At 59.6% G+C, this 25,245-nt stretch overlaps 4 protein-coding genes across 7 annotated transcripts in view; 1 reads left to right on the plus strand and 3 right to left on the minus strand.

Annotated features, from left to right (window-relative positions):
* Positions 1–468: 468 nt before the first annotated feature.
* On the minus strand, positions 469–12,311 carry CEP131 (centrosomal protein 131). 2 transcript variants are annotated; one of them, XM_042833116.1, is made up of 25 exons: positions 12,144–12,311; positions 11,368–11,453; positions 10,631–10,745; positions 10,169–10,287; positions 9,630–9,743; positions 9,378–9,527; positions 8,951–9,068; positions 8,245–8,358; positions 7,142–7,310; positions 6,912–7,012; positions 6,599–6,781; positions 6,101–6,292; positions 5,850–5,987; positions 5,208–5,333; positions 4,995–5,111; positions 3,635–3,737; positions 3,288–3,489; positions 2,962–3,069; positions 2,760–2,877; positions 2,476–2,550; positions 2,252–2,394; positions 1,941–2,118; positions 1,664–1,860; positions 793–853; positions 469–717 (listed from the first exon to the last, which is right to left on the minus strand). In XM_042833116.1, the coding sequence occupies exons 1-25, from the start codon at positions 12,309–12,311 to the stop codon at positions 643–645; spliced, it is 3,270 nt and encodes a 1,089-aa protein (XP_042689050.1). In that variant the 3' UTR covers positions 469–642. The 2 variants fall into 2 exon arrangements, with proteins under 2 accessions (XP_042689050.1, XP_042689051.1); XM_042833117.1 differs by lacking the exons at positions 469–717; positions 793–853 and adding an exon at positions 867–1,058.
* Positions 12,312–12,740: 429 nt separating this feature from the next.
* Positions 12,741–16,934, minus strand: TEPSIN (TEPSIN adaptor related protein complex 4 accessory protein). Of its 2 annotated transcripts, XM_042832874.1 has the most exons (13): positions 16,846–16,934; positions 16,477–16,549; positions 16,312–16,403; positions 16,132–16,225; positions 15,923–15,990; positions 15,727–15,805; positions 15,340–15,411; positions 15,028–15,234; positions 14,754–14,928; positions 14,389–14,502; positions 14,159–14,237; positions 13,887–14,021; positions 12,741–13,589 (listed from the first exon to the last, which is right to left on the minus strand). In XM_042832874.1, the coding sequence occupies exons 1-13, from the start codon at positions 16,885–16,887 to the stop codon at positions 13,098–13,100; spliced, it is 1,722 nt and encodes a 573-aa protein (XP_042688808.1). In that variant the 5' UTR covers positions 16,888–16,934; the 3' UTR covers positions 12,741–13,097. The 2 variants fall into 2 exon arrangements, with proteins under 2 accessions (XP_042688808.1, XP_042688809.1); XM_042832875.1 differs by lacking the exon at positions 16,846–16,934 and having other exon boundaries at positions 16,132–16,401; positions 16,477–16,537.
* On the plus strand, positions 16,865–17,882 carry NDUFAF8 (NADH:ubiquinone oxidoreductase complex assembly factor 8). The gene is made up of 3 exons (XM_042832876.1): positions 16,865–17,405; positions 17,491–17,601; positions 17,685–17,882. The coding sequence occupies exons 1-3, from the start codon at positions 17,259–17,261 to the stop codon at positions 17,703–17,705; spliced, it is 279 nt and encodes a 92-aa protein (XP_042688810.1). The 5' UTR covers positions 16,865–17,258; the 3' UTR covers positions 17,706–17,882.
* Positions 17,883–25,245, minus strand: part of SLC38A10 (solute carrier family 38 member 10) — a 30,819-nt gene continuing 23,456 nt past the window's right edge. Inside the window, exons 12-16 of one of the 2 annotated variants that reach the window (XM_042832872.1) lie at positions 24,604–24,774; positions 23,893–24,357; positions 23,213–23,335; positions 21,473–21,652; positions 17,883–21,138 (exon numbers count right to left, since the gene is read on the minus strand). In XM_042832872.1, the coding sequence (XP_042688806.1) occupies positions 19,973–21,138; positions 21,473–21,652; positions 23,213–23,335; positions 23,893–24,357; positions 24,604–24,774 (2,105 nt within the window). In that variant the 3' untranslated portion in view covers positions 17,883–19,972. Of the gene's footprint in view, positions 21,142–21,472; positions 21,653–23,212; positions 23,336–23,892; positions 24,358–24,603; positions 24,775–25,245 lie in introns of both variants that reach the window. The other variant, XM_042832871.1, reaches the window with a different exon arrangement.

Raw genomic sequence — 25,245 nt, forward strand, 5'->3', positions numbered from 1 at the left:
GCCTGACAAGAGGAAAAGGATGCCGTGAGCTCAGCGCAGGCGTTTCCCAATGTTGTTGGGTGGTGGTGAGGGATTTGCAGTGCTGTGAGATCGCATCCTGCCCTGGTCCCATCTCCTCCCAGCAGCCTGGTTTCTCCCGTTGCACTTCCCAGCTATTTCATTTGAAAGGCAGAACGGGGCTGCAGAACAGGCAGCAAGCTGCTGGGCCACGGCTCTCCTCTCCCCCCACACCCTGAGGTGGCAGGGAACAGGCTGTGCTCAGCCCACTGCCAGCACACGGCACTGACCTCCCCTCTGCACAGAGCTCAGGGCCCCTCACTGCCCACAGGGCTCAGCCCCCGGCTCCCAGCACAGCTCAGGGCCACGCAGGGAGGGGATGCACGCATCAGCGAAGAAAAGAAACAAAAAAAGCCCTGGATGCCAACAGCACAGAGGCTCCCCTCTCCCCAAGGACATATAGATCAAAGCTGTAGAAACCAGAGCAGCTTTTATTGTTAAAACACAACCACCAGAAATCCAAACGCTGCCACGTGGCCCCACTGGGACCCCCGACTGAGGCACCAATTAAAAAAAAAAGGGGAGGGAAGAAGGAGGCCACCCCCAGCCCCACGGTAGGGGCCCACGCACCCAGGTGCCACAGGGCTATTCAGCAGCCAGCAGCTGCCGGCGCTGCTGCTCCAGGAGGGCTTCCAGGTGGTCGGCTCTCTGCACTGCAGCCTGTGAAGACAGCGAGCCAGGGTGAGCTGTGCCCAGGCAGTGCCACAGGAAGGGCAGGGGCAGCAACCTGCTCACCTCGTACTGCTTCCGAAGGCTGCTCACGTTCTCCTCCTTCCTCGCCACGGCCGTCTTCACCCTGAGCAGGGAGATGGGGAGAGGCTGAGCCCAGCGCCCAGCTCTCATCGCTCCCGGATCTGGGCACAGCAAAAAGCTGCCCCTCTCCTCCACACCCCAAGCAAGCTGCAGCACCATCAGAGCAGCTGCTCTGGACCTCAGGTGCCCCTTCATGCTAGGAGCACTGTTATTCACTTTGGTAGCACTGTGCATTTGAATCAAGCCATCTGCAGGAAGAATGGGACGTGAGTTTCACACGACTTCATTAACTAAAGAAATTTCTTCCCAGTTCTTCCCAGCAAACCCCCACTTGCTCATGGCTTAGTGTGCATGGTGGTAATGCATTGGCCCACGCTCCGGGCATGACCCTGCCTCTCCAAGTAAAGCACTGGGCTGGCTCTGGGAAAGTCTTTGAGCTCTGCCTCCTCACTGCAGCTAGTGGTGAACAGTCCTGCAAAGGTACAGGAGGAATCAGCCTGTACATAGACAGCAGCCAGCACAGCCCCTGCCCCACACTGAAAGTGCTCCTGCAGAAGACGATGTGCTTCCCCATCACATTCCTGTTCTGCTTGCAGAATCCCTCCCCCGCAGGCAGGAAAAGCAAAGGACCAGCTGCTTGACGCCCATCCAGCACCAGCAGTGCCAGAACCCATGCTCTCTACAGCCCTGAAGCACTCCTGGAGCTATGGCAACTACTTCCCACCTCCATGTCCATGCAGGAGCTTAATGTGGGCCCGCAGCAGGCTGCAGAACATGTGCTGGACCAGCAGGAACCCCCCCGGCCAGCCGTGTGCCTCTGCCCCAGCTGCAAGCCCAGCACAAAGCCCCTCACCTCCTGTGGACCTCCTCCAGCTCTCGCTCCTTCTCCCGTACCACCCTGTCCAGCTCCAGGCGTTGCCGGGCACGCAGCTCTGCCATCTCTGCCTTCAGCCTCTTGTTCTCCTCCTCGGTGCCCACCAGCCTGTCTGCAAACTCCTGCCGGATCACTTCTGCCAGGCTGCTCCTCTCCTGTGACAGCTGGTCCCGTACCTGCAGGGTGACACCGGTGTGACCCCGTGCTGTGATGCAGCGTGCTGGAGGCAGACCCCCCAACCCTGCTCTCTGCTCACCTTCCGGATCTCCTCCACCTCCTGCTCCTTGTGCTTCAGCAGGCCCTGCAGACGGATGCTCTCCCCTTCCAGTTCCACCAGCCGCCCCTTCAACTCGTTGCAGCGCTCCTGCAGCTTCCTCTCAGACCTCTCCAGTTCCTGCAGCTCCACCTCGTACTTGTCCCGGATCCTCTTGATCCTAAAGGAGAAGAGGACAGAGCCCAGTGCTGCAGCCACACGGGAGATCCCCAGCCCCAGCACATGTCCAGAGCTCCCTGCACAGGCTTAGAAGACAGGGAAGGCAATCGGGAGCACCCTCTCTCCCTCCCCACCTGTTCTCAGCCGCCTGCTCGCACTCCTCCTTGGCAGAGGACATGTCGGCCTCCAGGCGCTGGATGACCAATTCAATCTCTTTGTCCCTCTCCTTCCTCACCTCCTCCCTAAGCTCCCGCTCCCGGGAGAGCAGCCAGGCTTCCTGGAAACAGCAACAGAGGGGGAAACATCAGCTCTGAGCCTGAGGGCAGCACCTCCCAAGCAGGGCAGCCCCGGCCATTACCTCCTTCTTCACATAGCTGGCCTCCCAGGCCTGTTTCTCAAGCTCCAGTCGGTCCTTCAGCACCTTCACTTCTGTCTACAGATGGACATGGAAGAGAATCTCAGCTCCAGTGGGTACAGCTGGGCATAGCCCTCCCTCATCCCACATGCGCATGCTGCCCACAGGGTGCCAGCACGCAGCTCCACGCAGCTCCTGGTTGTGTCAGGACACAGGGAACGAACTGTATGCACCCAGAAAAGCCCTGCTCGTGCTGCTAGGCCCCAAGGGACAGAGGAGCAACACACCTGATGCCGCCTCTCCTGCTCCTCCTTCTCTCTGGCATACTCCTCCTTCAATGCAGTGGTGACAGCCAAGCTGCTCGCCTCCAGCTGCCGCCTCAGCTCCTCCACCTCTGCTCTCTGCCTGCCCACACACAGCCCACAGCTCACAACGTGCCAGGGGGACACGGCACATGGCACAGAGCCACCCCCCAGCCCCAGCCCTCACCTGGCTGCCTGCTGGCTGAGCCGCTCCTTCTCCTCGGCCACCTCTGCATAGAGCCGGCGCCGCTGCTGCTGCAGTGCTTGTTCCTCCTGCTCCAGCTGCTTCTCACACCTGGGGGCAGAGCAGTCTCAGCAAGGTGCAAGGCTCAGGGCATTTGGGCCCCCAGCACAGAGCTGCAGGGCTTTCCCTCCACCCTGCCCTGTAGGCCATCCAACACATCTCTGGAGGATGCCCAGATACCACCTCCTGGGGCTGCCCCACGTGCCCCACTGCTGACAGCATCAGGAACCCACTGCGGCTGGGTGCTGGATGCCACGAGCCCCACATACCGCTGCCGGGCCAGCTCCCTCTCCCGCTGGCTCTGCTCCTCCTTCTGCTGCTCCAGCAGTCCCCGCAGCTCCTCCGCCTGCCTGCAGTACCGCTGTGCTGCCCGCTCATCTGATTGCAGCAGCTCGGCCTCATGCAGCATCTTCAGCTTCTGAATGTCCTGACGGTGCTTGGTGATCAGCTTCTGGATCTCTGGCTCCAGTCCTGGGGCAGCAGGGAGGATGCTCAGCACAACCCAGAGCTCTGCGGGTGTCTCAGCCCTGGCCACAGTGGCACGGATGGGTTGGGAAGGGGTGAGCAGACATGCACAGGTTTTCTTGTGTTCCATCTGTATCCAACGGGTCCGTACCTTTCACAGTGATCTCTTTGATCTTTTTGGTTTTCTCATCAATCCACTTTTCCCTCCTGATCTTCTCCGTTGCGCTCATGAGTTCCTTGAGCTTTTTGATCTCCTGTTTGGAAGCCAATAGGAAAACTTCAGAGAGAAACTAGGGAAGAAAACCCTTATTAGTTCAAGCTGTAGCAAAGGGCATCGCAGGCAGGAGCTGACGTCCTCAGCTGCGTGCAGCCCACACACTTGCTGGCCGTGGCTGGGAGCACCTATCAGAGAGGAGAGGGAACCTGAGGCTGGGCAATGGCTGCAGATCAGGGTGTGCGTGTGCTTCCTCCTCCAGCCTCCCCTTCCCTGGGGACATGGGGCTGAGGCTCTGCTGCATGGGAGTCTCCCATCCCACAGCTGTGGGGAAGGGGTGTCCACACACCCAGCCCTGCTGCAGGGTGGATGGGTTGGTGCATGCAGGCAGAAGGGCAAAGACACAAGAAGAGTGAAGGATGCATTTACCTCACAAAAGGGGCCCAAAGCACGCCAGACCTGGGGAGAAAGAAAGGAGGAGAGGGAGAGAGAAAGGGAATCACAGAACGACGGGGGCGGAGAGGAGAAAGCAGGGAAGAAGTAAAACCAAATGGTCACAAGCATGGGAGAGCAGGGACAACCACAGGGGCTCAGGGGAAGAAGAGAAGCTCCTGGGCTGTTTCTGCTGGGAGCAGGGAGAGGGAACTGCAGCAGCAAATCCAGGCACAGCAATACCATGCTGGCTTTATCCTCAAAGCATAGCAGCATGAAAACATGAGCCCAGCAAGTCTTTGCTGTTTTTGTGTGAGGGCTGAACAGGCTCAGACGTGTGTGAATGCTGCAGGAGTTCTGGACAAGGATAACAGGGAGCAGGTCAGCAGGATGAGCCCCACAGCGGGGCCACAAAGCAGCAGAGATGAGGCAAGCCGTTCCCTCCTGCGGGGCAGGAGGGCAAGGACCAGCAGTAGCACCGCAGCAGGACCACACAGCCCCACCTCCAGGGACAGGTGACATAAAGAGCATCGTGACACCCACAGAACTCTGCTGTGTGACCCAAACGCCCCGTGCTACTTCATCATCTTCTCCTCACTTAGTTCTGCAAAGGGAGTTGGATGTAACCCATCACAGGAGACAGTCACAGGTACACATCCTTCTGTGGCACTGGGTTTGTGCCACCACTCAGTCAGTCCCATGCACCCAGCTTCAGACAGCACAGACTCTTAGCCAGGGCAAAGCCCTGTGCCTCACTACCTACAGCCAGCAACTGGGCTTCCCTGAGGTGCAAAACCACACTGCTTGGGAGCCCCTGCCACATCCCATCCCCTCTCCCTGCAGCCCACCTGCCCTCTCCCCTCACCAGCTCGTGCTGCTCCTGCATCTGAGTGAGCTTCTTGCTGTACTTCTGGTCCACTTGTTTCAGCTCTGCCACCACAGTCTCACATTTCTCGCTCAGCACCTTCTTGTCATCTATGAGCTGAGAAGGGTGAAAAAAGAATCAGGCAACCAGGCAGGGCGCAGCCAGTCCCACATCTGGCTCCAGAAACAGCAGGCTGAGGTGGGATGGTATTACCTGGTCGATGAAGGCCAGGTGTCTCTGGATAGCTGCCTCGTACTGCTCCCTCTGCAGCTGGAGCTGGTGGCCAAGCTCCTTCTCAGTCTGCTTGACGTGCCGGACAGTAAGCTCCCTCTGCTGAGCCTTTTATGTAGGGAAGAAAGAACCACAAGACATGAGAGGGAGTAGCTGCAACAGCACACGCACAGATATAATAGATAACTATTAAATCTGGAGGGCACGCTGGGCCAGAACCACCAGAGCAGCTACACCAAAGCCCTCGGGTGCTCAAGCCACCTGCCCTGCTCAGCAAGGAGCCCAAAGCCCCAGTGACAAAGGGAAGGAGTTCAGCCCAGGACCGAGGGCTTCTGGACTGCCCAAGGCAAACTTCGAACAGCAGGCAGCCAAGAGAAGGCCAAGGGAAGCCCACAGCAGACCAGGAAGGATCTTGCAGACCTTTTACCATGCTAACAAGGACCAAGATCGCTGCACGGCCCAGCAGCCTCTGGCTGCCCACATGAGCTCTCTGCAGCGCTACGCACTGCTGGGCACAGGCAGGAAAACTGTGATCTTGTGTTTCAAAGACACTGCTCCAAAAGAACGTCTGCTGAGGGCTCTTTGTCCTCCTTCCCAGCAAGCAAGAGCATCTGGCTCACACACCAAGGCTGTCTGCAGCAGGCTGATGGCTCGCTTCTTCTCCTCCACTTCCAGCTTCAGCCTCATGATGGAGCTCGTGACCTCCGTGGCAACAGCCGACGCCTGCTCCAAGTGAGCCAGCTCCTCTTCAGACAGGAGCCCCTGGGATAGGGGAAAAAAAAAGAATAAGGGAAGGTAGAGACCACGTGGAACCTTGGCAAGGGCAGAGGCCCGCCCCTGTGGGGTCCACCACCCCAGCACAACCCAGTGCTCACCTCCCGCTGCGTGGCTGAGGTGGCAGATCTGGGCCTCTCCTGCTCAGACTTCTCCATCTCATCCAAGAAACTGATGATACTTTGGAGTTTGGCCTCTGAGAGCAGGGCCCCATCCTCAGGGACACCGGGGGAGTGGTTCAGCTTCCCAAATTTCTCCAAGTTGTCAGCAGTCAGGGAGTTGGAGCCGGGCTCCTGCAGGGTGGATGCAGCTGTTGCATGGGACACTGCAGCTCCAGCAGCGTGGGAGGCTTGGAGGGGCTGCACTGCAACTCAGCCCTCCATCTGCTCTAGGGAGCAGCCCCATTCTTTGTGCTCAGCCCTCACAGGTTTTGCTCATCCTTGGGGACACCCCAGCTGCGCCAAACTCCTCCACTACCTTCTCCAGCACACCCAGTGGCAGGGAACCAGCCACATTTCCCAGCCTTCCTGCCCTCCACAACGCACAAGTGAGGAGGCTCTGCCTGGGACCAATGCAACTCTCCCCAGCCCTCTCCTTACCCCATCTACCCAGGTGTATTTGTCTTTCTTGAAAAGCTTTGGAGGAGGCAGCAGCTCTGGTTCTTCCTCCAGCAGCCTCAGCGTGTCCAGCAGCTCACTGAGCGTCACCTTGGACGGAGCCCTGCTGACAGCAGTCACCACTGTCTCCAGATCCTCGCCTCCTGTCTCTCTGGAGCTCACATCCTGGAGGAGATGATGGCGTAGCTTAGAGTCAAACAGTTTGCTGGATCTCCACAGAAGCGAACCCAGGCTCCAAAGCCACCCCAGCAGAACAGTTTGTGCCAGGAACACCTCGAGGAGAAGCCAGACCCACCTGCAGCTTGTCCTCCACACCATGATCCTGTGAAGGCGTGGAGCTGAGCTCTGCGAGGCCGCTTGCTTCTGGCTCTGCAGCTACAGAATGGAAATTGGCATCTGCAGGAAGCAGACTGTTCTCATGTGCTTGCAACAAGCAGCTCCCCAGAGTGAGAACCGCCCCTCCAACACCCTCCTTCCCCCGTCACACACTGCTCCAAAGCATGGACACCTGCAGCAGGGACTCACCGGCATTGTTGGCTTTGATGATGCTGCTGGCCGGACTGCCGTTCCGTGCAGAAGCAGGCTTGGCAGGTTTTTTCTTTGCTATCCTTCTGCTCTCCTTCACCTGTGCCAGCTCTTCTTCTGCCAAGCGCTTTGTGTCAGAAGCCTTTTGAGCCCTTTTCTGATGCAGCTCCTATAGGGACAGAGACGTCATCAGGTCTTGCCCAGCACATGGTGGTGCTGACACACTGGAGCAAGGGCTAAGAGACAGCAGCACACCGCACAGCCAGCTCTGCATGGTTAACAAGGCCAACTCTGCTCAGAGAAAGTGCAAGCTCAGGAAGAGCAGCTCTGCTCCTGGCTACTGGGAGCAGAGGGGTGGTGGTGGACGAGGTCCCGCATGCCCTTGTGCAGCGTTCTTTGCTGCCCTGCGAAGGACCTCGGAATGGACCACACTGCATCAGCAGCTCAAGGGCCAAGCAAAGCAGTGCCTGGGGGCTGCTTCAGCTGTGTTCTGGGAAGTCAGTGAAGGCACGAGCACGTGTTTGCAGGGCTGCTGCAGCATTTCACAGCTGCTCACTGCTGTGCCTCCCGCAGCACTCCCCTGAAACATGATTCCATATAGGCCAAAGAGAAACTGGGGCTTTTAAAACTCTTCCCAGCTCTACTGCAATCCAAATAAGCAACTCCCTGAGGTCTATAGCAGGCCCAGCCCCTCATCTGTGCTCCAGGAGCACCCGTCCCCTCCTGCCATCAAGGGCTGCCAAGAACACGGCGAGGACAGCGAGGTGCTTCCTGCATCAGTGCCAGGAGCACAGAGCAGAGCTCAGCACAACACAGAGTGACCTGAGCCCAAGGACAGACCCTCAAGGGACCTCTCTCGTCCTTGGCCGCCCCGAGGAGCTGCGGTTATTGCCCTCAGTTTGAGTGCAGTCTCCCTTTCCTTGAGAACTTAATGGAAACCAGCACTGGGTGAGCTGCCAAGCTTGGCAGGAGCGCAAAGGAAACTGCTCTGTGGCACCTCAGCCTCCACAGGGAGCGCTCACTACAATTCAGCTTCATGGAAAGCCCCTCGAGATGCAGAGGAGAGGCTGAGGTCCTGTTGCAGCACAGGGCCTCGTCCCTACCTGGATGGCAGCACGCCGTGCCAGCCGTGCCTTCTCCTCTCGGATCTTCCGGCGTTCCTCATCCTTCCTGTCACGCAAATCCAGGACGTTCCTCTCCTCCTGCTGCTGCCTTTCCTTCCAGAGAGAAAGGTCAATGCTGTGACTGGGAGCTCGTCCACATCCAAAGCAGTGGGAAGGGATGTACCCCCCCAAAGTCACCCCATCCCACAGCCCACCCCTCCTCGCAGGGAAAGACCCTTCCAAAAAGCTCCACTTTACAGCAGCTTCTTTTCTCTAGACACCAAATGCAATTATTAGTCATCCGAGGCTGAAACCACCAAGGAGACAAGGCTTAAAAATAGCATCTCACAAACAAGAGCCACAGTGCTCTTTGTTATTTGGATAAATAATTAAACACAGCGAAACACAAATAGCTGCAGATGACACGTCACTCCCTAACGAGCCAATCGTTACTGGTTCACTGCAACGAGCTGTGAGAGGACTTCCCTCCTCTGACCATGAGAGCAACCAAGACAGCAAGAGCACGAACTCTGCCCCATTCTCCCTGCCTGCTGCTGGAGAGGCTCCTGGCTGCATCCCACGGCACCCTGACAGGGCCAGGAGCCGCTGCAATGCAAGAGCAAAGCCCCCCCGTGCCCCGCAGCTCAGCTTTGGGCTGGTAGATGTGACGGTAAGGGAAAGCCAGGGGACAGAGCAGGGGACAGACCTCCCTCTTGGCAGCCAGCAAGCGCCCCAGAGCCGCTGCTCCCGCCCTGCGCCGCTGCGAGTGCCGTCGGTACCAGCGCTGGATGGTCACAGCAGCGAGGTTCACCTGCTGGATGAACCTGCAAGGGAAGCAGCATCAGCCCCACGGCCCCCCACCGTCACCTCCTGCCACAGCAAAGCAGGGACAACTCAGCCCAGCCCTGCACCCCAGCCCAGCGAGGTAGGAGAAACCGGTTCAGCTCAAGAGTGCAGAGGAACATGTTCTTTTGATTGGGATGATGCAAAGGGCACTGAGCTGAGCGGCAGGCAGGGAGAAGCCGCTCAACCCTGTGTGCCAAGAGAAGCAACTCCCAGGCCCAAACTCCCACAAGACAACAACAAACCCGGTCCCATGCCATCCTGCTGCCTCTCCCATCCACCCAGCTCACCTCTCTGCCTCCTCTTCCGTCACCTCCTTCCTCCGGGGCAGGCTGCTGTTGTTGTTGCGGGTCAGGATATTGTTGCTGGAGAAATTCTTCTGAGATTTCATGAAGCTGCTGCTCTCGCTGTCCTCGTTCGCAGTCGCTTTGATGACGTTGCTAAGGCAGAAGATGAAGCCACTGGAACCATCCCAGCCGGCTCTGCCTCACACAGATGTGGGGTCGGCGCAGCCCCCAGACCAGCAGCTGGCCCACACTTACTTGAGGGAGCTCGGAGCCTGGTTGGAGCTTTTGGGTGCAGGGCCCTTGTCAGTGGTGGAATAGTTATTGTGCACCATGGTGGTGACACAGTTCCCCATCGCGCCCTTGTTGCTCCTTGCATGTATGGAAAAGAACACATGATGACTGGATCTGAAGGAAACAGCACTTCCTGCAGTGACCTTCACCACTGCCTCGAGCGTTCCTTGCAGCAAGCAGGGGAGGATGCAGGAGCTGTTACCCCACGGACAATGCACACAGCCCAGCAGACACAACAGCCTGCTGCTCACGCTGTGCTGAACACTCACACTTAAAACTTTCCCAGCCCCAGGGGTTTCACATCTTACTCCTTCCCCTTCCCAGAACTCCAGTGGTCTCAACCCAAATGAACCACGCTCCTTCGTACCCCCAGGCACATCCCCCACCAGGGCCCAGCACAGCACAAACACAGCACTGGCACCGCCTCCTCTGCCCAAGCATTTTCTGTTTGGTTCCTTCAGCACCAGGCCTGCACGTTGCTGGCTCAGGGCCACCCCTCCTACCTGTTGTTGGCTGTGAAATTGGCTGCTAGGAGCACGGTGGCTTCCTTTTTCCTCATGCCTGCTGGAGGCTCAGCAGTACGGGAGCCAGAAGGGCCGGGGAAGATTCGTGGCTGATCATCCTGCCATGGGGGGAACACGAATAAGAGTGAGCAAGCACCAAACCAGCCCCTTGTTCTTCCTCCAGAAACCCACTTCCCCCTCACACAAGGGAATATCCCAGCTCTGCAGCACTGCAGTCCTCCTGCACTGTCACCTGCCTCCCTCAGAGCCAGGTGCACGGAGCTGCAGCCACAACCCTGGGCTTAGATACTGTGCCAACTGCAGGTGGAGCAGGGATCAGCCCAGCTGCCACGGATACCCCATATTCCCACTGTGCTCAGACCTTGGGGAATCCCTCCCACCAGACCCCCACCCCACGCTCTGCTCCTTGTGCCAGCAGCCAGCTCAGCCTACAACCCTCACCAGGATGTTCCACGTGGTTTTCTTTTCCAGAGAGGTTTTGCTCACACTCGCCACCTTCTTTCTTCCACCAGAACTGCTCTCAAAGAAGGGCAGGAAGTCTCCTGTCTGCTCTGAGCTTCAGCCCGAAGGCAAAGAGAAGGAAAGGATACGTGTCCTGAGGTTAATATTGAATGCATGCACATGGCAACGAGGCAGTCACAGCAGGATTCCCATCGCTCAGGCTGCTCCAGCAAGAAGCCTACTCTGATCTGGGCTCAGCAGCATGGCTGCAGCACAGCAGTGGCTGACAAAGGCACAGCACGCAGAGGCATGGGGAAAAACGGACAGAGAATCATCACACAGCCACAAATCTAGGAATGATACCTTTTTTACACAGAATGTTATGCTTCTACAGGGTGAGTGCAGAGAAAATAAATTGAAGGGCAAGAAGAACTGAAAATTTCCATTCAAAGACGGGCTCTGGGAGGTCAGTGGAGTCAAGAGAACTGCCCTCTTCTATCACAGCCCAACTACGTTCAGGTAAGTCCAGGAGTTGCTGCAAATGAAAAGCTCCATCCTTATTTCCCCACTTCTCAATCACGCGCCCTTCCCTGAATACAGGGGACCTTAGCTTTGCAAAACCAGGTGAGGACCTGCAGTGTGTGTGACGGAACGTCTCAGTGCCTGGCTGTGCACGGCTTTGGTTTCCTGGTGGGACAGGAGAGCAGGCAGAGCGGTGCTACACACTGCAGCCATACCTGTGCGTGCTGTTTGCCCGCTGGTTGACCTGGGTGGTGCTGTTGGACCTCCGGAGGTTGTTGATGGCCCTGGATCCTGCATCCTCCTGGGGAGGAGAAAGCAAAACTCAGGGGGGATCGCCAATAACAGCTTGGGTGGGTGCTGCCCTGCCAGCCCTGCCGTGGTGCTCAGACACAACAACATGGGTACCCCCAGCTCCCTGCCAGGCTCCCGCTGAGCAGGTGGGGCTGTGCTCGTTTGCTGAGCTGCCCAGCACACAGCAGGGCTGGGCTCGTTACCTGCCCGGCAAACAAACACCGAGGCAGAACGCCAAGGCAGCAGCAACCACTCAGCCACCGAGGTTCTCAGCTGGCAGAGAACCCCTCCTCCAGCAGGATCCTCAGAGCAGGAGAGCATGCAGTGGGTTTGGGTATCTCCCTGCGCTCCAGATGTGCCCTCCCCAGGGCAGAGCGCAGGGGGGCACCTCCGTGCAACGCACCCCAGGGAACCAACGGCCTTCTCGGCCCCAGGGCACGCTGCTGGCACACGGTCAATCAATGCCAACTCAACTGCCGGCCTCCAGGACCCGCAGGTCCTTCCCAGCAGCTCAGCCCCGTACCCACACCGATGCACTCAGTTATTCCTCCCCGACCGCAGGACTCCGCCCCTGTCCTCGCACAACCCCACCGCGCTCCTCCCTGCCCAGCCCCATCTCCCATCCCCCTGGCCGCTCTCAGACGCAGTCCCCAATGCCCCCCATCCCAACCCACCTCTTCCCCAGCACAGCATCACGCACCAGCGCGTTCCTTTTGGTTTTTCCATCGCCGACGACCGACACGGAGCGCACCACGTGCTTGGCGGTCGAGGCGCTGCCGGGCCGTCGCGTCACGGGCACGGGCATCCCGGTAAGGCTCAGCTCCACGGCGCCGCCCGGGCACGAGCAGCTGCTCCGAGCGCTCCTCATCTTGCGGCGGGGCGAGGAACGGCCCCACGCGGAGGCCGCGACCGCGCGACCGCGCGACCCCGCAGCCCGCCGGACCCCCGGCCCGAGTGCAGCCGCCCCGCCGGCCCCAGGCCTCGCCCCGCCCCCCACCTGCCCGCGCCGTCCGCCCGCCCTCATTGGTCAGCGCGAAGGGGGCGGGGGCCGCGCCATTGGATGAGGCGGCTGTCGGTCAGAGGGGGAATGGGCGGAGCCACGCGGGGCGGAGCAAAGAGCCGGATTGGCTGAGGCGAAAAAGGGGGCGGGAGGTGGGAACGATGGGGGCGGGGCTGGAAGGGCTGCGGGGTCCGGAGGTGCGGGCTGTGCGTCTAAAGGGGCTCTGGCTCCAAAGGGGCTCTGGGACGGGGACTGTGAGGGCCGAGGCCCCAGCAACCACTCGGAGGCAGCCGCAGGTCCCATCCGGGCTCAGGTTTATTGGTGCTTTCCGGCTGCGGCCCCACCAGCATCACCGCAGCGCGACCCCTACAGCTCTGACCCTGCGTCCAACTCAGGGCGTCCCCGGCCCTAGGAGTGCAGGGTCTGCAGCACGGACCCCCACGGGTCAGGCCGGGCCACCTACCTTCCCAGAACGGGAAGACAGTGACAGACTCCTTAAAGCTCTGCCACCGGCCCCATTTCATATCCTATAGCTCCCTGGCAGCACCCAGGCGCAGCCCCATTGCCCTCGTCTCCATAGGGCTGCTTGTTGGTGAGAAGCCCACGCTGAGCCCCACAGCCATTGCCTGCAGCCCTGCAGGATCCCGGAGGCAGCTACGCGTTGAGGAAGGAGAAGGCTGAAGGCTCTGCGTCGCTCGGATCAGGCATGGTGTCACCTTGGGGCTGTGGCAACGTCCGCGGCTCCGCAGGCGGTGAGCGCAGGGTGAGCGCCGTGCCCGGCGGTGCCACCAGCTCCATGCCAGCAAACAGGGACAGGCTGCGGGTGGGCACTGCCGTCGTGCCCACATCCCCCACCAACCTGCTCGCTGCCTCCTGTCTGTGTGCGACAGGCACTGCTGTGGGGCCTGGCTGCTCCCAGGGCTCCTCTTCCAATGCCGGCTCTGTCTCCACAGCTGGTGCAGTGCCAGGGAGTGTGGGTGCAGACAGGGGCTGGAGGATGCTTTCATCGAGCAGGGGTGGGATGTCTGTCAGCAGGTCCCCGGTGCATGGGGCTGAGCCCTCAGCGAGGGTAGATGGAGCTGAGCACGGGCGTGAAGTTTTGGGGGACGGGCGGCCTCTGCATAGAGCCTCAAACTGCCGCAGGATCTGGGAGGAGAGGTGAAACAGGGCACAGTGAGCATCAGCAGTATGAGGGGCTTGGCCCCAGCATCTTCTACCAGGGACCCACGACCTGGGCATCAGTGCCTGCAGCCACCCTCAGGACAGAAGGGTCTGCGGGCTCTGGGAGCAGCAGTACAATCCTGGGACACGATTACTGCCCATCCATTATGCACAGAACCAACTCCAAGGGTTGGCAGCAAGGGGTGCCCCCAGGGACAGGGTAACAAAACCCAGAGTGCACCACCATCTGGGGAGGAGTCGTGGGGGTGTCCCAGGAGTCACCTTGGTTGCTCGGTTGGCCACAGGGCCGGGGCTGCCTTGGCTGAGCTGCTGCAGTTGCTGTCGTGTCCCTGCAAAGATCTGGTCCAGAGCCAGCAGGTCGGAGCACATGAGGGATGAGATGGCGCTCATGGACCGCTGTAGGGGGACAAGAGCTGAGCAGGGCAGCAGGCACCAAAATCTCCAAGCTTGGCAGAGCTGCTTCCCCTGTCCCTCCTGAGCCTGCAGCCCCCCAGTGGCAGATGCAAACCAGCAGCAGCCCCGTGGGCACTCACCATGCGGACATTGTCACTGGGGTCCTCCAGGGCCCGACTGAGCAGCTCCAGCACCACCTCGCAGTTCAGCAGCCCACACCTGGCACAGGGACAGCGGTTATGGACACACGCAGCACCCCACAAGCACTTTGGCCCTGTAGTCAGGGCCAGCAGGCAGGGCTCACGCTGCCCCACCAAGCCCACACCACAGACACCCACGCTCCTGGGGAGCATCCACCTTGGGCACTTACTCCTTGAGGAAGTGCTGTGCCTCCTCCCTGGTCAGGAAGACCCTGGCACCCTGGGTCAGCGCTGACACCAGGCTCACCTCCCTCAGGCAATCACCCAGGCTGTCAGCATCCACCCTGCACAGGGAAAGCACAGTGATGGGGACAGCCCTGCTCCCTCCTATGCATGCAGTGTCCCTGCAGTCAGCTCTATCTGGCTGAGGGCTGTCCAGACTAGGAGGACAAACCCCCCCAGAAGAACAGAGCCTGTCAGCTCCAGGAGATGGAAAATACAGTATGGAAAAAAAAAAAGGCACTGTGCAGATGGAGAAACCATCTCAAAAGAACTCAGAGCACACAGAGAAGTGTGCCTAGATCCCCATTCTTACCTCTCAGCCCCGCTCACCAGCTCCCGGCTGGCCCCAGAGTGACTGTCGCTGCCCGATTTGCTGTAGGTGTCTGAGGTGCGGCTCAGGTCACCATTCTCCTGCGAGGAGTTCTGGGAGCTGTGCCCACTGTCTGCCTCCTCCCAGCCGCCCCCCGCCAGCCCCGGCTGGTGGCTCACTGAAAGGACAGCAACAGCAAAGCAGCAAGTGACCCAGAAGGAGACCAAACCACCCCAAAACACAGTGGGGTGGACAGCACAGGCCAGGGGTGACGCACCTCGGGCAATGTGAGCTGTAGTGGCTGCAGGTGGATTGGTTGAGCTGGCCAGGCTCCTGGCAGGAGAAGGAGCTGTCACAGGCTGGTAGGCATCCTCATGGAGTTCCCCACAGTGAGACCGGGGTCCCTCCGGTGAGGGAAGCACAGCATTGGCCACCGCTTCAGCTGCTCGCTGGATGGTGCTGAGCAGGGCTTCACCTGCTGAGGCTGGGAAAGAGCCTTGGGAATCTGAGAGTCTGGCCCAAAGTCTCCGGGGGGCAGCACCCCTGCAGGGTGAGGGCAATGCCCAGCAAGAGTTTCAGAGGCACTTACCGGAGCCGCCTCTCTCGCTGCTGAAGCCAAATCCTTGCATGGAGCTGCAGGGACTGGATTTGGAACCCATACCTAGGGGAGGTACGAGGCACAATCAGAAAGAGCAGAGGCATTTTGGGTCTCCCCTCACTGCCGTTCCTCCCCAAGAAAGCACAGCAGAGCCTTTGTATCTGCATGGGGGAGATGGGAGCCAGAGCACTTGAAGAGAACACTTATGGCAGCCTGTATCTCTGTTTACCTGGGTACAATTCTCTGTCCAACACAATACTCTCAGCCTGTAACAGGCAGAGCTGTGGGACATCAGCCCCAATGCACCAGCAAGCAGTAAGAGGGGGCCAGACCACAGCAAAGCACTGGAGCTGGGGGTACAGCACAGCCTGCACTTACCTGCAGGAGGCAGGGGACGGGCAGGCAGCGTGGTAATGGCTGGGAGCACAGCATCCGAGAAGAGAAAGCTGGCCAAGTCCTGCCAGGGGAGAGAGATGCTTGAAAGAGAACTGAGGAGCACCAGGCACAGGGAGTGGGAGCTGCTCCAGCCTCCACTGCAGTGCCCAGGCACAGAGGTAACAGGGCCAGCACTCACCTGTGCAGCAGCCCGGACCTTCTGGTTTAAGCTGTTGCCGTGGAGGGGGTCTGGGGGCCCAGTGAATGCTGCAAGGCACGAGGATGAGCAGGCTGGGGCTGAACCCGGCCTTGTCCAGGGCAGAAGCTGCACCAGGCTGTTCCATAGAGCCATAGGAGCACCGACACAGAGCCCCTCCCTGCTCCCCGCCCTACTCCTCACCCCATTACCTGCAGCCTCTCGAATGAAGGCAGCGTTCCTCCTCAGCTGCAGGAGGAACTGGGGTGAACCCTGGGCACACGTGTGCTGCAGGATCTTCAGCACCTGACAGGGTGTTGGGGGTCCAACATTGAGGTGAAGAGTCCACTCCACAGCTCCGCCACTGCCCCCAGCCCGCAGCAATGCCATACCTTCAGCTTGACGTGGCAGGAGCCGCTGCGCAGCCGGCCCAGCAGGAACTCCAGCAGGCACTGGCTGCTGCCTGCCGACTCACGAGAGATCTCTGGGCCGCTCGTTAGGGATGGATCTCACACCATCACCAGCTCCCACCCGGCCCCAGCTCCCCCAAAGGATACTGCTGATCTCCTCCAGCACGAATCCGGGGCACGGCCCCTCCTCGTCCGCAGTGCCACGCAGCAGCACCGGCAGCTAAGAGTAGGAATGGTGAGGGCTGCCTACGAAACCCTCCCCACCACCACCCCCCAGGGATAACTGGTGACGTCACGTCCCCACGGTGACGTCAGGCCCCTCTTGGTGACATCACGTCACTGCCGGTGAAGGCCTCACGGCGCCAAGAGCGGGGCTCGGCGGCGGTTGGGCAGAGGAGACCCGGCGCAGGGATGGGTGAGGGATGCGGCGATGACATCGCGACGGGCGAAGTGACGCCACATCCCCGGCAGCCCCCCCTCCCCTCCGGCCGCCCCCCGCCCCAGCACGGCCCGTACCCGGCTCAGGAAGCACAACCGGTCCCGCAACGGCACCGCCATGACAGTCCGACTCAGATCCTGCCCGGCCCCAATGTGGCTTCAAACTTCCGCCTTCCGGAAAACGCAGCGCACCAATGAGAGTGCAAGGTTCTCCGAATCCGCCAATCAGCAGTCAGGAAGGGCGGAGCTCCGGGCGGAAGCGGCCTCCGAGGCTGACGCCAGCAGCAAAGGGGAGGGAGACGGGAAGTAAACAGCAGGCCTCTTCGCCAATCAGAGCTACATCTGGCGAGCGACCAATCTGAAGCCGGTCAGGAGGCGGTTGTTGTGCGCAACCAATCCACGCCGTCAGCCGCCCACTCTAGCCAATCCGAGCAAGCAGAGCACTGACAGACTCAGCGTTCCCCCTATCAAAACGCCAAGGGGGCGGGCACATGGGTGAGCTGGCCTGGCGGCCAACAGCTCTTCCGCCATCATGGCGGCGCCCAAAGTATGAGGCGATGTCGGGTCGAGGCGTTTGGCTCCGGGCTCGAGCGCGGCTGCGGCGCTTCCCCGCACTGCTGGCGGGCTGCGGGGAGCAGGTGGGGCCGGGCCGGGAGCATTCTCAGTGACCCAGACACCTCGGTAGGCCTCGGTGACCCCGCTTCTTTCCTCTTCCCGCTTTAGGCATCGGCTTACGGGCGCTGCGTGGCCGCGGCCTCCGCTGGAAGTGTGGAGCTACGGCGGGACGTCTGCCTGCGGGAGTTCCAGGCCCTGCGGGAGTGCTTCGCCCGCGCGGTAGGCCCGGGGTGCTGCCTCAGGGGTTCCGGGTGGGGAGAGTACCGGTACCGGCAGCAGCGCTCACTCGGTTTCCTCCGCAGGCGGCGGCGGCGGCCAAGTGATTGAGGTGCCGGAGGTGACAGCGGCGACTGCAGCTGCGGTGCGGGGGGGTGGAGCTCGGGGTTGGCCGGCGTTATGGGCCCGGCCCCGGGCTCCTTCGCCCCCACGCAGAAGCTTTTCCCCGCTCAGCAATGCCTGTGTGGGAACCGCGGCCCGTTTATTAAAAAATTAAAATCAGATACAGATGCTTCAGCTTATTTTATTGATCTGCACAGCTCAGTCTCCCACCAGCCCCTCCAGACCCGGTACAAATGGTCCCTGGCAAGGAGAGGCCATGCAGGGACTGTGCTGTCCCTCCTGGCTTGCTGGGGAATGTCAGAGCATCTTTGGTCCTCTGTGTTCGCGGAGACGACGCCAACAAATCCATAACGCCACAGAGACGTTCAGCAATAAATCCACATCACCAAATCCACAGCACCACCGCAGTGCAGGAGCACGTCCTCGTCCTGCGGGATGGGAGAGCCTGGGGTGGACCCAGCACACAGCAAGGTGTGAGAAGGGAAGGCTCCTCCTCCTGTAGAAAGGCAGCTGAGTGCTGCAGGGGATGACAAAGCTCGCTGCAGGCTCTCACACTGAGAAATGTGCTCGGGAGCCCCTGCCTTGCCCAATCCCTGCTGTGCGGGGCTCCTGGGTTTGTGCTTTAAGACAGCGCGATGGAGAAGCTCACTTGTACAATGAAGTCCTGAGGGTTAAGGCTCCGGCAGTCACAAGGAGACGCACAGGGAAGCGGCGTGGGAGGTCCTGGTGAAGAAGTGGGGCTGAGTCGCAGCTGTTGCTCTGTGTCTCTTTAGCTCAAGGACGTCCTCCAAGCAACAGGCGCACATCCAGGCACACAGCAGTCTTTGGCTGCTGGAGCAGACATGAGCGACGCAGCCAAGGCCAGCTTACAGAACAGCGTGGCTGTCCTGCAGGCCTGGTGACGCCTTGTCTCTGGCTCCAGGGGGTCCCACTAGACACAAACTCAACGAGGTTAGTTTACCAAAGACACTTTTGAGATACTGATATAAAAACCACCACAGTGATGAGGTCTGTAGACTCCAGGCTGGGAAACGTCAGCCGTTCTAAGTGTGAGCTTTGGGATTTGATTTCTTACATTCGCAAGTCAGGATGTGAAAATAAAAAACAATGGGATGAACCACTGTCTGGGAGCCTGCAACAAACCAGAGCTCTTCCGTTCCTTGCTCATAAAATACATTTTTAGGGGCAGAGTACTGACATCTATGGATGTAAAACACAGTATGGAACGAGGCTGGGAAGAACACAAAAAACAAACAGCTCCATCGAGTTACAGAGAAGAGGTAGGTATGCTTGAGCCAAGCCCCTCGAGTCCGCCCTTTTAAGCCACGTGTTTTGTCCCTTAGTTAGTTGCCTCTTGCAGAAAAATCAAGCTGGAGAGGGGGCGGTCTGCAGCCCTCAGGTTGAGCTTTGAAATGCACTTTGGACTGAAGAAGTCAAGCTTGAAAGCAGAGATGAGAGTGCGAGCATCCAGAGAGGGTGAAGAGAGAGCAGAGCTCATCATTATTGCTAGTGTGTGGCCAACCAATTAAATCCCTGGGAGTAGAGGCAGCACAACAGCAGCAGTTGTGCCCGTTTAAGGCAGCATTTCTACTAAACTAGGTCCCTAAACCACAACTAACTCCTAAACATGCAAGACTAACAGCTCCCATTTCAAGAGAAACACCAAAGCAATTAGCTAAGCCTGTCCTCAACTCCATCTGCCTTGGTGCTGCTCCAGAGCGAAACCCTTCACAAGTCAGGCATCTCTTCCCAGTTCTGCTGCTGCAGACCCAGAGCCCTGCCCCAAAGTCCTGGGTGGAGGAACCCAGAGAAGCCTCTCCTAGCAGGCAGGGGAACCTCACGGACAGACACCTTGGCTCTGAAGGGGGAGCTGAGAGCTGGAGGGGGAAGGCAATCTGATATGAACGAGATGTTGAAAACAGCCCCTGCAAGCTGCCAGGGAACCAAGTTCAACGGCAACCTCTGAAAGCCACAGGAGAGCAGGAATTTTGCTTGCACGGTTGTCACCTCCTCAGCTCTCTGCAGGCACACGGGGGAGGTGCGACCCTGCAGGGACTCCAGGAGCCCGCAGAGCACTCGCAGCTCCAGGAGGCCCCGCGGATCGCACGCTGCATCCAGCAACGCACAGCTGGCTCTGTGACGGCTGCCTGAGCAGCGAACAGCCGGAGAACTGCAGCCTCCCCTGCGCAGCCTGCCAGCCTCACCCCCATGGCCAACACCCCGAGCCACCCACGGCGCACGGCCCCCCCTCTCACATGCTCCCATCCGCCTCTGTCATCTGCTTGATCTGCCGGCTGCGGACCACCTGCTGCGCTCCCTCTGCCACTTGGTTCAGGCGCGTCTCCAGAGCGCTGCGCAGGTCGTTCACTTTCACATCCGGAAGGGGGTTGAGGCCAATGAAGACCCCCGCCCCCTGTGCGGCTTCCTCCTCCTCCTCCTCCTCCTCCTCCCGGCGAGGCAGCAGGTCCCGCCTCCTTCGCCGCAGGTCGAGGTCCGCCTGCAGTTTCAGGTCCCGGTTTGGTTTGATGTCACCATCCTGCTTTTGGTCCCCAGGGATCGCCGCTCCTTTCTCCAGCTTTCGGGCAGCAGCATTCTCAGGGCTCGGTTTCTTCTCAGCACCATTTGCCAGCCCTCCGACCACACGCCTCTCCTTGCCCTCTTCCTGAGGGTCCTGGGCCGCGTCCACCCCCCTCTGCTGAGGATCCTCTTCCTTCACCTGCCCTTTGATGGCCAGTTCCCCCCGTGAGGCCGGCTGCTGTTCGTCAGCCCCTTCAGCATCTGCAGCTCTCGGATGCTCCCGTAGGTGCTGCTCACTCCCTGCCACGTTCCGTTTATTCAAGGAGTCCAGTGCAACTGCCAGGTCTTTGGGCTCCACCTGACTCACTGCTTTGGCTTTAAGGTCTATTCCCGAGTCTCTTTCCAGAGTCTTTCCTGCTACTCCCTGAACCTTGGCAGCCCTCAGCTGTTCTCTTTGGATAGGAACTGTAGCTGCTTCCACAGCTTTCAGGGAATTCTCGTGGACGTCTCTTCCAGCTTTGGCTTCATGACCTCCTCCTGCGTCTTCAGCCAAGGGCTTCTTTTCTAGGTGGTTTCTGGCTGCTGGAACACGTTGGGCATCTCCGTGAAGGGGATCCGAGTTCTCCGCAGCGTTCCTAACAGCTCTGTCAATCTCCTGCTGTGCCACCTTCCACTCCTTGGGAGGAACCCCAGGAATCTCACGCCCGTGCCCAGCCTCCTCCAGCCTTCCTGCTGTCACCCTGCGCTGCTCAGCTGGCTCAGCAGCCTGCCTGCCTGCGCCCGGCACAGGGTGCTCCGGCGGCTCTTTACCCGGTGGGTTTGCAGCAGCTTCTTGCTTAGCTCCTAGGTTCTCTTCCTCCTTACTCTTGGAGAGAGGCACAGCAGGCTCCTGTTGCAGTTCTGCTGCAGAAGAAAAACTGACATGTACAACCTTTTTTTTTTTTTTCAGAGAGCAATAGGTTCCCTGCTCCCACCATGCTGTGCACAACATGAGATTGAAGAATGAGATCACCACCAAGGGGCAGGTGGGGAAACAGGGTGAGACATGAGCAGCAGCATTATCTCTGCACAGGGGGTCCCCACCTTGGAGCTCAAACACAGTCAGGAATGGCTTGCTGCAGACCGAATTGTGCCGTGTGTTGGAGGGACCTGGATCTCTCCCAGCCTGATTTTGAAGCTGCTCTGAGCAGTGACCAGCTCACACAGGGCTCACGCTCCCCGGTGGTTTCCTTACCTTGTTTTGGCTTCTCCTCTCCTCCCTCCTCCTGTCTTTGCTGGTGAATCTCCTTGTGTTGCTCTTCAATCACAGCCAGCAGCTTTGCCTGCTGGTCAAGTAGCTGCTTTTGCTGCACCTGCTGTTCTTTGATCACCTGCAGCAGCATGGCATGATCAAGCATTTTTGCCTGCTCTGCTTCTAGAAACAGAAAAAAGAAAAAAAATCCATGACTCCAAATCCTCACTTCTCACCTCTGAGCGTCGGAGAGACCGCAGTGGCTTTCCGCAGCAGGAAAGTCCCGGTCTGAAATGCTGCTGGACAAGCCAGCCCCCAGCCCTCCAGAGCAGGAAACGCCGTGGCACAACCCTGCACAGCTCTGACTGCGGGCACTGCAGGAGCACCACGTCCCACGTGGCAGCAGGGGGCCGGCAGCCTGCACGCAGCTCCAGGGCAGGCTGCAAGCACAGCGCCAGCCAGCAGCTCCAGGCACTGGGACTGGGAATGCTGCCCACCAGCGAGACCCCACGGAGTGAGTTACACAGAGCAGAGCACGGCTCGGGCCGAGCGGCAGTGACTCAGGTTGATTCACTCGCCGTCAGCTCCACGACACGCACAGAATGGTCCCAGTGCTGCACTGCTGCTGCTCTCCTCTCAGGAGCCACTGGGTGCACCCCATCTGCAGAGCACGAGCGTGTGGCACTCGCCTCCTGCACCAGCCAACAGCTTTTTCCCCAAACTCGAGGTGTTTCTCCACCGTTACGCCCCAAAGGAAATAATGTCAAAATTAATAGCCTGTAAAACGCCATCTAAATTAAAACGGGATGCTGCTCACGTTAATCCCTTCCCAGCACAGCCGCCTACCCCTGTCCTGCTAATCACCCACAGAGTGATTACGGAGAAGGATTTCCAGTTCACGTTACGGTGCTGTTAGCAGAGGGCCTCTGGAATTCCCCTCTCAGTGCGCTGCAGAATGTGGGGCTGCGGGGGGAGCGCAGCCTTTCAGAGCACAATTGACTCCTCACGATCTGTTTATTTTTCGCACTTGGTTCAAAATAAACAATGAAAGCATTTCTGCCATCTCCCCTTCCGAGCCTGCCGGTCCCAGCGCAGCATGAGAACGGTTGGGGTTGAGAGCAGGCAAAGGTTTAACGCCAAATCAAAGCGTTTCTGGCTGAGAGCTTCGCAAACACGCGGAGCTCCGTGTTTGTGTGGCACACCTCTTCCCCGCAAACAAAGGCTGCGCTGCCTCCCAGCTCCCCTTTGATGTCGGGAAGCAGAGCTCAGCCAGCGCTCGGGCTGGGCCCTAACAGGCAGCCTTCATCAAAACATCAGCAGTCATAAAAGCCAAGCACTCGGGCTCACTGAGGGCAGCGCAGCGCAGGGGTCACAGCGCGGTCCTGCACAGGGGGCACCCAGGGCTCCCCACCCTGCAGGGCACCCGGCCCTGCCCGTGTTTTGCAGAATCCAAACGGCCTTAGGCTGGCCGTGCTCGGATCGAGTCAGGGCTGCTGGCACTGCAGCAGGAAGCCAGAGAGCAGCCGTGACTCACGGCCTCGCGCCGGCCTCACCGTGCCAGGGACTCCAGCAGCAACGTGCCAACCTCCGCCGGAGGCGTCAGCTGCAGACAGGCACTAATTGCTGCCGTCGCCGAGGTGACTCTGGCCCAAAGCTATGTGCTCAGCAGAGCCAGGCCTGGCAGGGCTGGCACGTTCCTCCTGCAGAGGAATCTTGCACTGGCAGCCCACGTCCTACGCTTACCCTCCAGCTTGTTCTCTGCGTTCTCCGCTTGCCTGTCCTCGCCGTTCCGGCTCTCCCTCTGCTCCAGCTGCTGGGGCTGAGCTGGCTCCGCGCGCTCCGGGAGGGGCAGCTCTGGCTTTTCACCTGCAGATGAACAAACCGACAGGTGCTGGCATCGGGGAGGAGCTCAAGGTTCTACACGGCGACTCTGCATCGCGTTGTCCCTGCCCGTGCCAGCACAGTTTATATTCAACCTGATGACTGCGAGGGAAGTCATAAAAAAAAAAAATATTTAACAATCTTATAGACTCGTGGCAGCGAGCCAGTGCTAACTACCTCAGCCAATTAAAATGCACAAATGGCTCTAAGTCACTTTCAGATGGGCACTTAGCAATGTGTTACCTGTCAAGATCTCCCAGCTCCGCATCCCCAGTGAGCTGGGAGACGCACGGGAACAGCACGGCACCTGACATTTAGCAGGCTGGCAAACAACTGTTTGACAGATATTACAGTAGCTGTCAAAGCCACCAGATTCCTCCTTTCTGCCAGCAGCTGCTGAAGGGGCTGTGCACGCTCACGTGCTCATCTTGTGAAATGAGAAGGAAACACGGGCTGGAGGATGGAGCAAGGACACTGCCCGGTCACTGGGGGCACATTACGGGACCGGAGGATTTGTTCAGAGCCACGCGGAGGGAGCTTACCAGGATCTGCTTCCTTCTCCAGGGACCTCACCACCTCCTCCGCCTTCCTGGGGAACTGCAGCTTCGTTTTCTCCCCATCACCTGCAGCCTCAGCATTCTTCTCACCGGCCAGCATGGCAGCTCGAGCCTTGGCATCCTGTGCTGCTCTGCCCGGCTCCTGCTCTCTGTATGGCCGGCCATCCTTTGGCACGCTCACCTCCGGGGCGTTCTTCAGATTCTTCACAGGTTTCTCAGTCCCTCCCTGCGCTCGGTTCTCAGCGATCGCTTCTTTCCCTTGTGCCTCTTTCTGGGGATGCAGCTCGGCTGGCTCACGCGGCGCCGCCTTCGGTGCGTTTCCTTCTTCTCCTCCGAGCGCCTGCTTGTTCTCAACAGAGTCCTCGCGCTCCCTCCCCATGTCCACCACCACTTCGTCGTGCGGGACGGGCGGCTCGTGGCGATGTGCTTCCCCCATGGGCAGGGCGATGCCTAGAGCGTACGGCAGCAGGGTCAGGGCTCGGCTGCCCCGTGCCAGTGGGCTTACGGTGTGTGTGGCCGTGCCTGGGTACCCGCTGCCCCCCGCATCTGCTCCCTCATCAACAGGCTGCATTCATAACCAGCCCCAAGAGCATCCTACAGCGCACCATCTTCAGCCCACGAGGCGACCAGCAGAGATCACAACCTTTACCCGAAGCAGTCCCAGAGCTGACGGCCCTTCCCCGCATCCCTCCTTACCTTGGTCGGGCCGGTCCAGCTGCACTTTCTCCTCTGGCTTTCCTCTCTCCTCGTCTCTCTCGGGTACCTCCATGGGCACTTTGATTTGTGGCTGCTCCATCTCCTCCTTCTCATCCAGCAGCTTTGGTTTATGGCGGTCATCCTCCGCCTCCTCCACCGCCGGGTTCTGCTCTGGAAACGCAGCACCGTTAGTGGAAGGGGTTACGCACAGCCGCACCGACAACCCCCCGACAGCACCCAGGTGGTTGCTGTGCCCACAGCAGCCCTGCTCCACGTGGCTGCTCTATTTCCACCAGCGCCAGCGAAGCGGGGCCGGGGCTTTGTTCTGCTCGCTGCTCCTTTCCCCAGTGCAGCAGTGCAGAGCAAGAGCTGCTGCGAGCCCGAGCCGCCAGATGGTAGCATCCGCCCGGGCTGCCCGCTGCAGGGCTGTGAGCATGGGGACCCGGGGGCCCAGCGCAGCCCCCAGCACCCGCCCATGCTGGGAGAACACAGCAGAGCAGCTCCACGCCTGTTTTGTTATGTATTCCTCTCAATTTTCATAGCAGTGCAAGAGCATTTTCCCAACTTCTGCCGTTCCCCTGGAAGAAGAGGGAAGGGAGCAGCAGGTTTTGGGGAGCAGAAAGGAAAGACCGTGAGGACAAA

The sequence above is a fragment of the Centrocercus urophasianus genome, unplaced genomic scaffold (assembly GCF_019232065.1).
Source record: "Centrocercus urophasianus isolate 14NV4802_14NV808 unplaced genomic scaffold, USGS_Curo_1.0 seq_40, whole genome shotgun sequence".
Lineage (NCBI taxonomy): Eukaryota > Metazoa > Chordata > Aves > Galliformes > Phasianidae > Centrocercus > Centrocercus urophasianus.

Excerpts from the sequence above, each read along its gene's own strand:
- CEP131 (XM_042833116.1), bottom strand. The coding sequence starts at position 12,311 with ATGAGGAGCGCTCGGAGCAGCTGCTCGTGCCCGGGCGGCGCCGTGGAG. Across the intron at positions 10,288-10,630 it reads AAACCACGTGGAACATCCTG|GATGATCAGCCACGAATCTT; the intron begins GTGAGGGTTGTA and ends CCCCCATGGCAG. Across the intron at positions 9,528-9,629 it reads CAGGCTCCGAGCTCCCTCAA|CAACGTCATCAAAGCGACTG; the intron begins GTAAGTGTGGGC and ends CTTCTGCCTTAG.
- TEPSIN (XM_042832874.1), bottom strand. The coding sequence starts at position 16,887 with ATGGCGGTGCCGTTGCGGGACCGGTTGTGCTTCCTGAGCCGG. Across the intron at positions 15,991-16,131 it reads CTTCATTCGAGAGGCTGCAG|CATTCACTGGGCCCCCAGAC; the intron begins GTAATGGGGTGA and ends CGTGCCTTGCAG. Across the intron at positions 14,929-15,027 it reads TACAGCTCACATTGCCCGAG|TGAGCCACCAGCCGGGGCTG; the intron begins GTGCGTCACCCC and ends CTGTCCTTTCAG.
- NDUFAF8 (XM_042832876.1), top strand. The coding sequence starts at position 17,259 with ATGGGTGAGCTGGCCTGGCGGCCAACAGCTCTTCCGCCATCATGGCGG. Across the intron at positions 17,406-17,490 it reads TGGCGGGCTGCGGGGAGCAG|GCATCGGCTTACGGGCGCTG; the intron begins GTGGGGCCGGGC and ends TTCCCGCTTTAG. Across the intron at positions 17,602-17,684 it reads GGGAGTGCTTCGCCCGCGCG|GCGGCGGCGGCGGCCAAGTG; the intron begins GTAGGCCCGGGG and ends TTTCCTCCGCAG.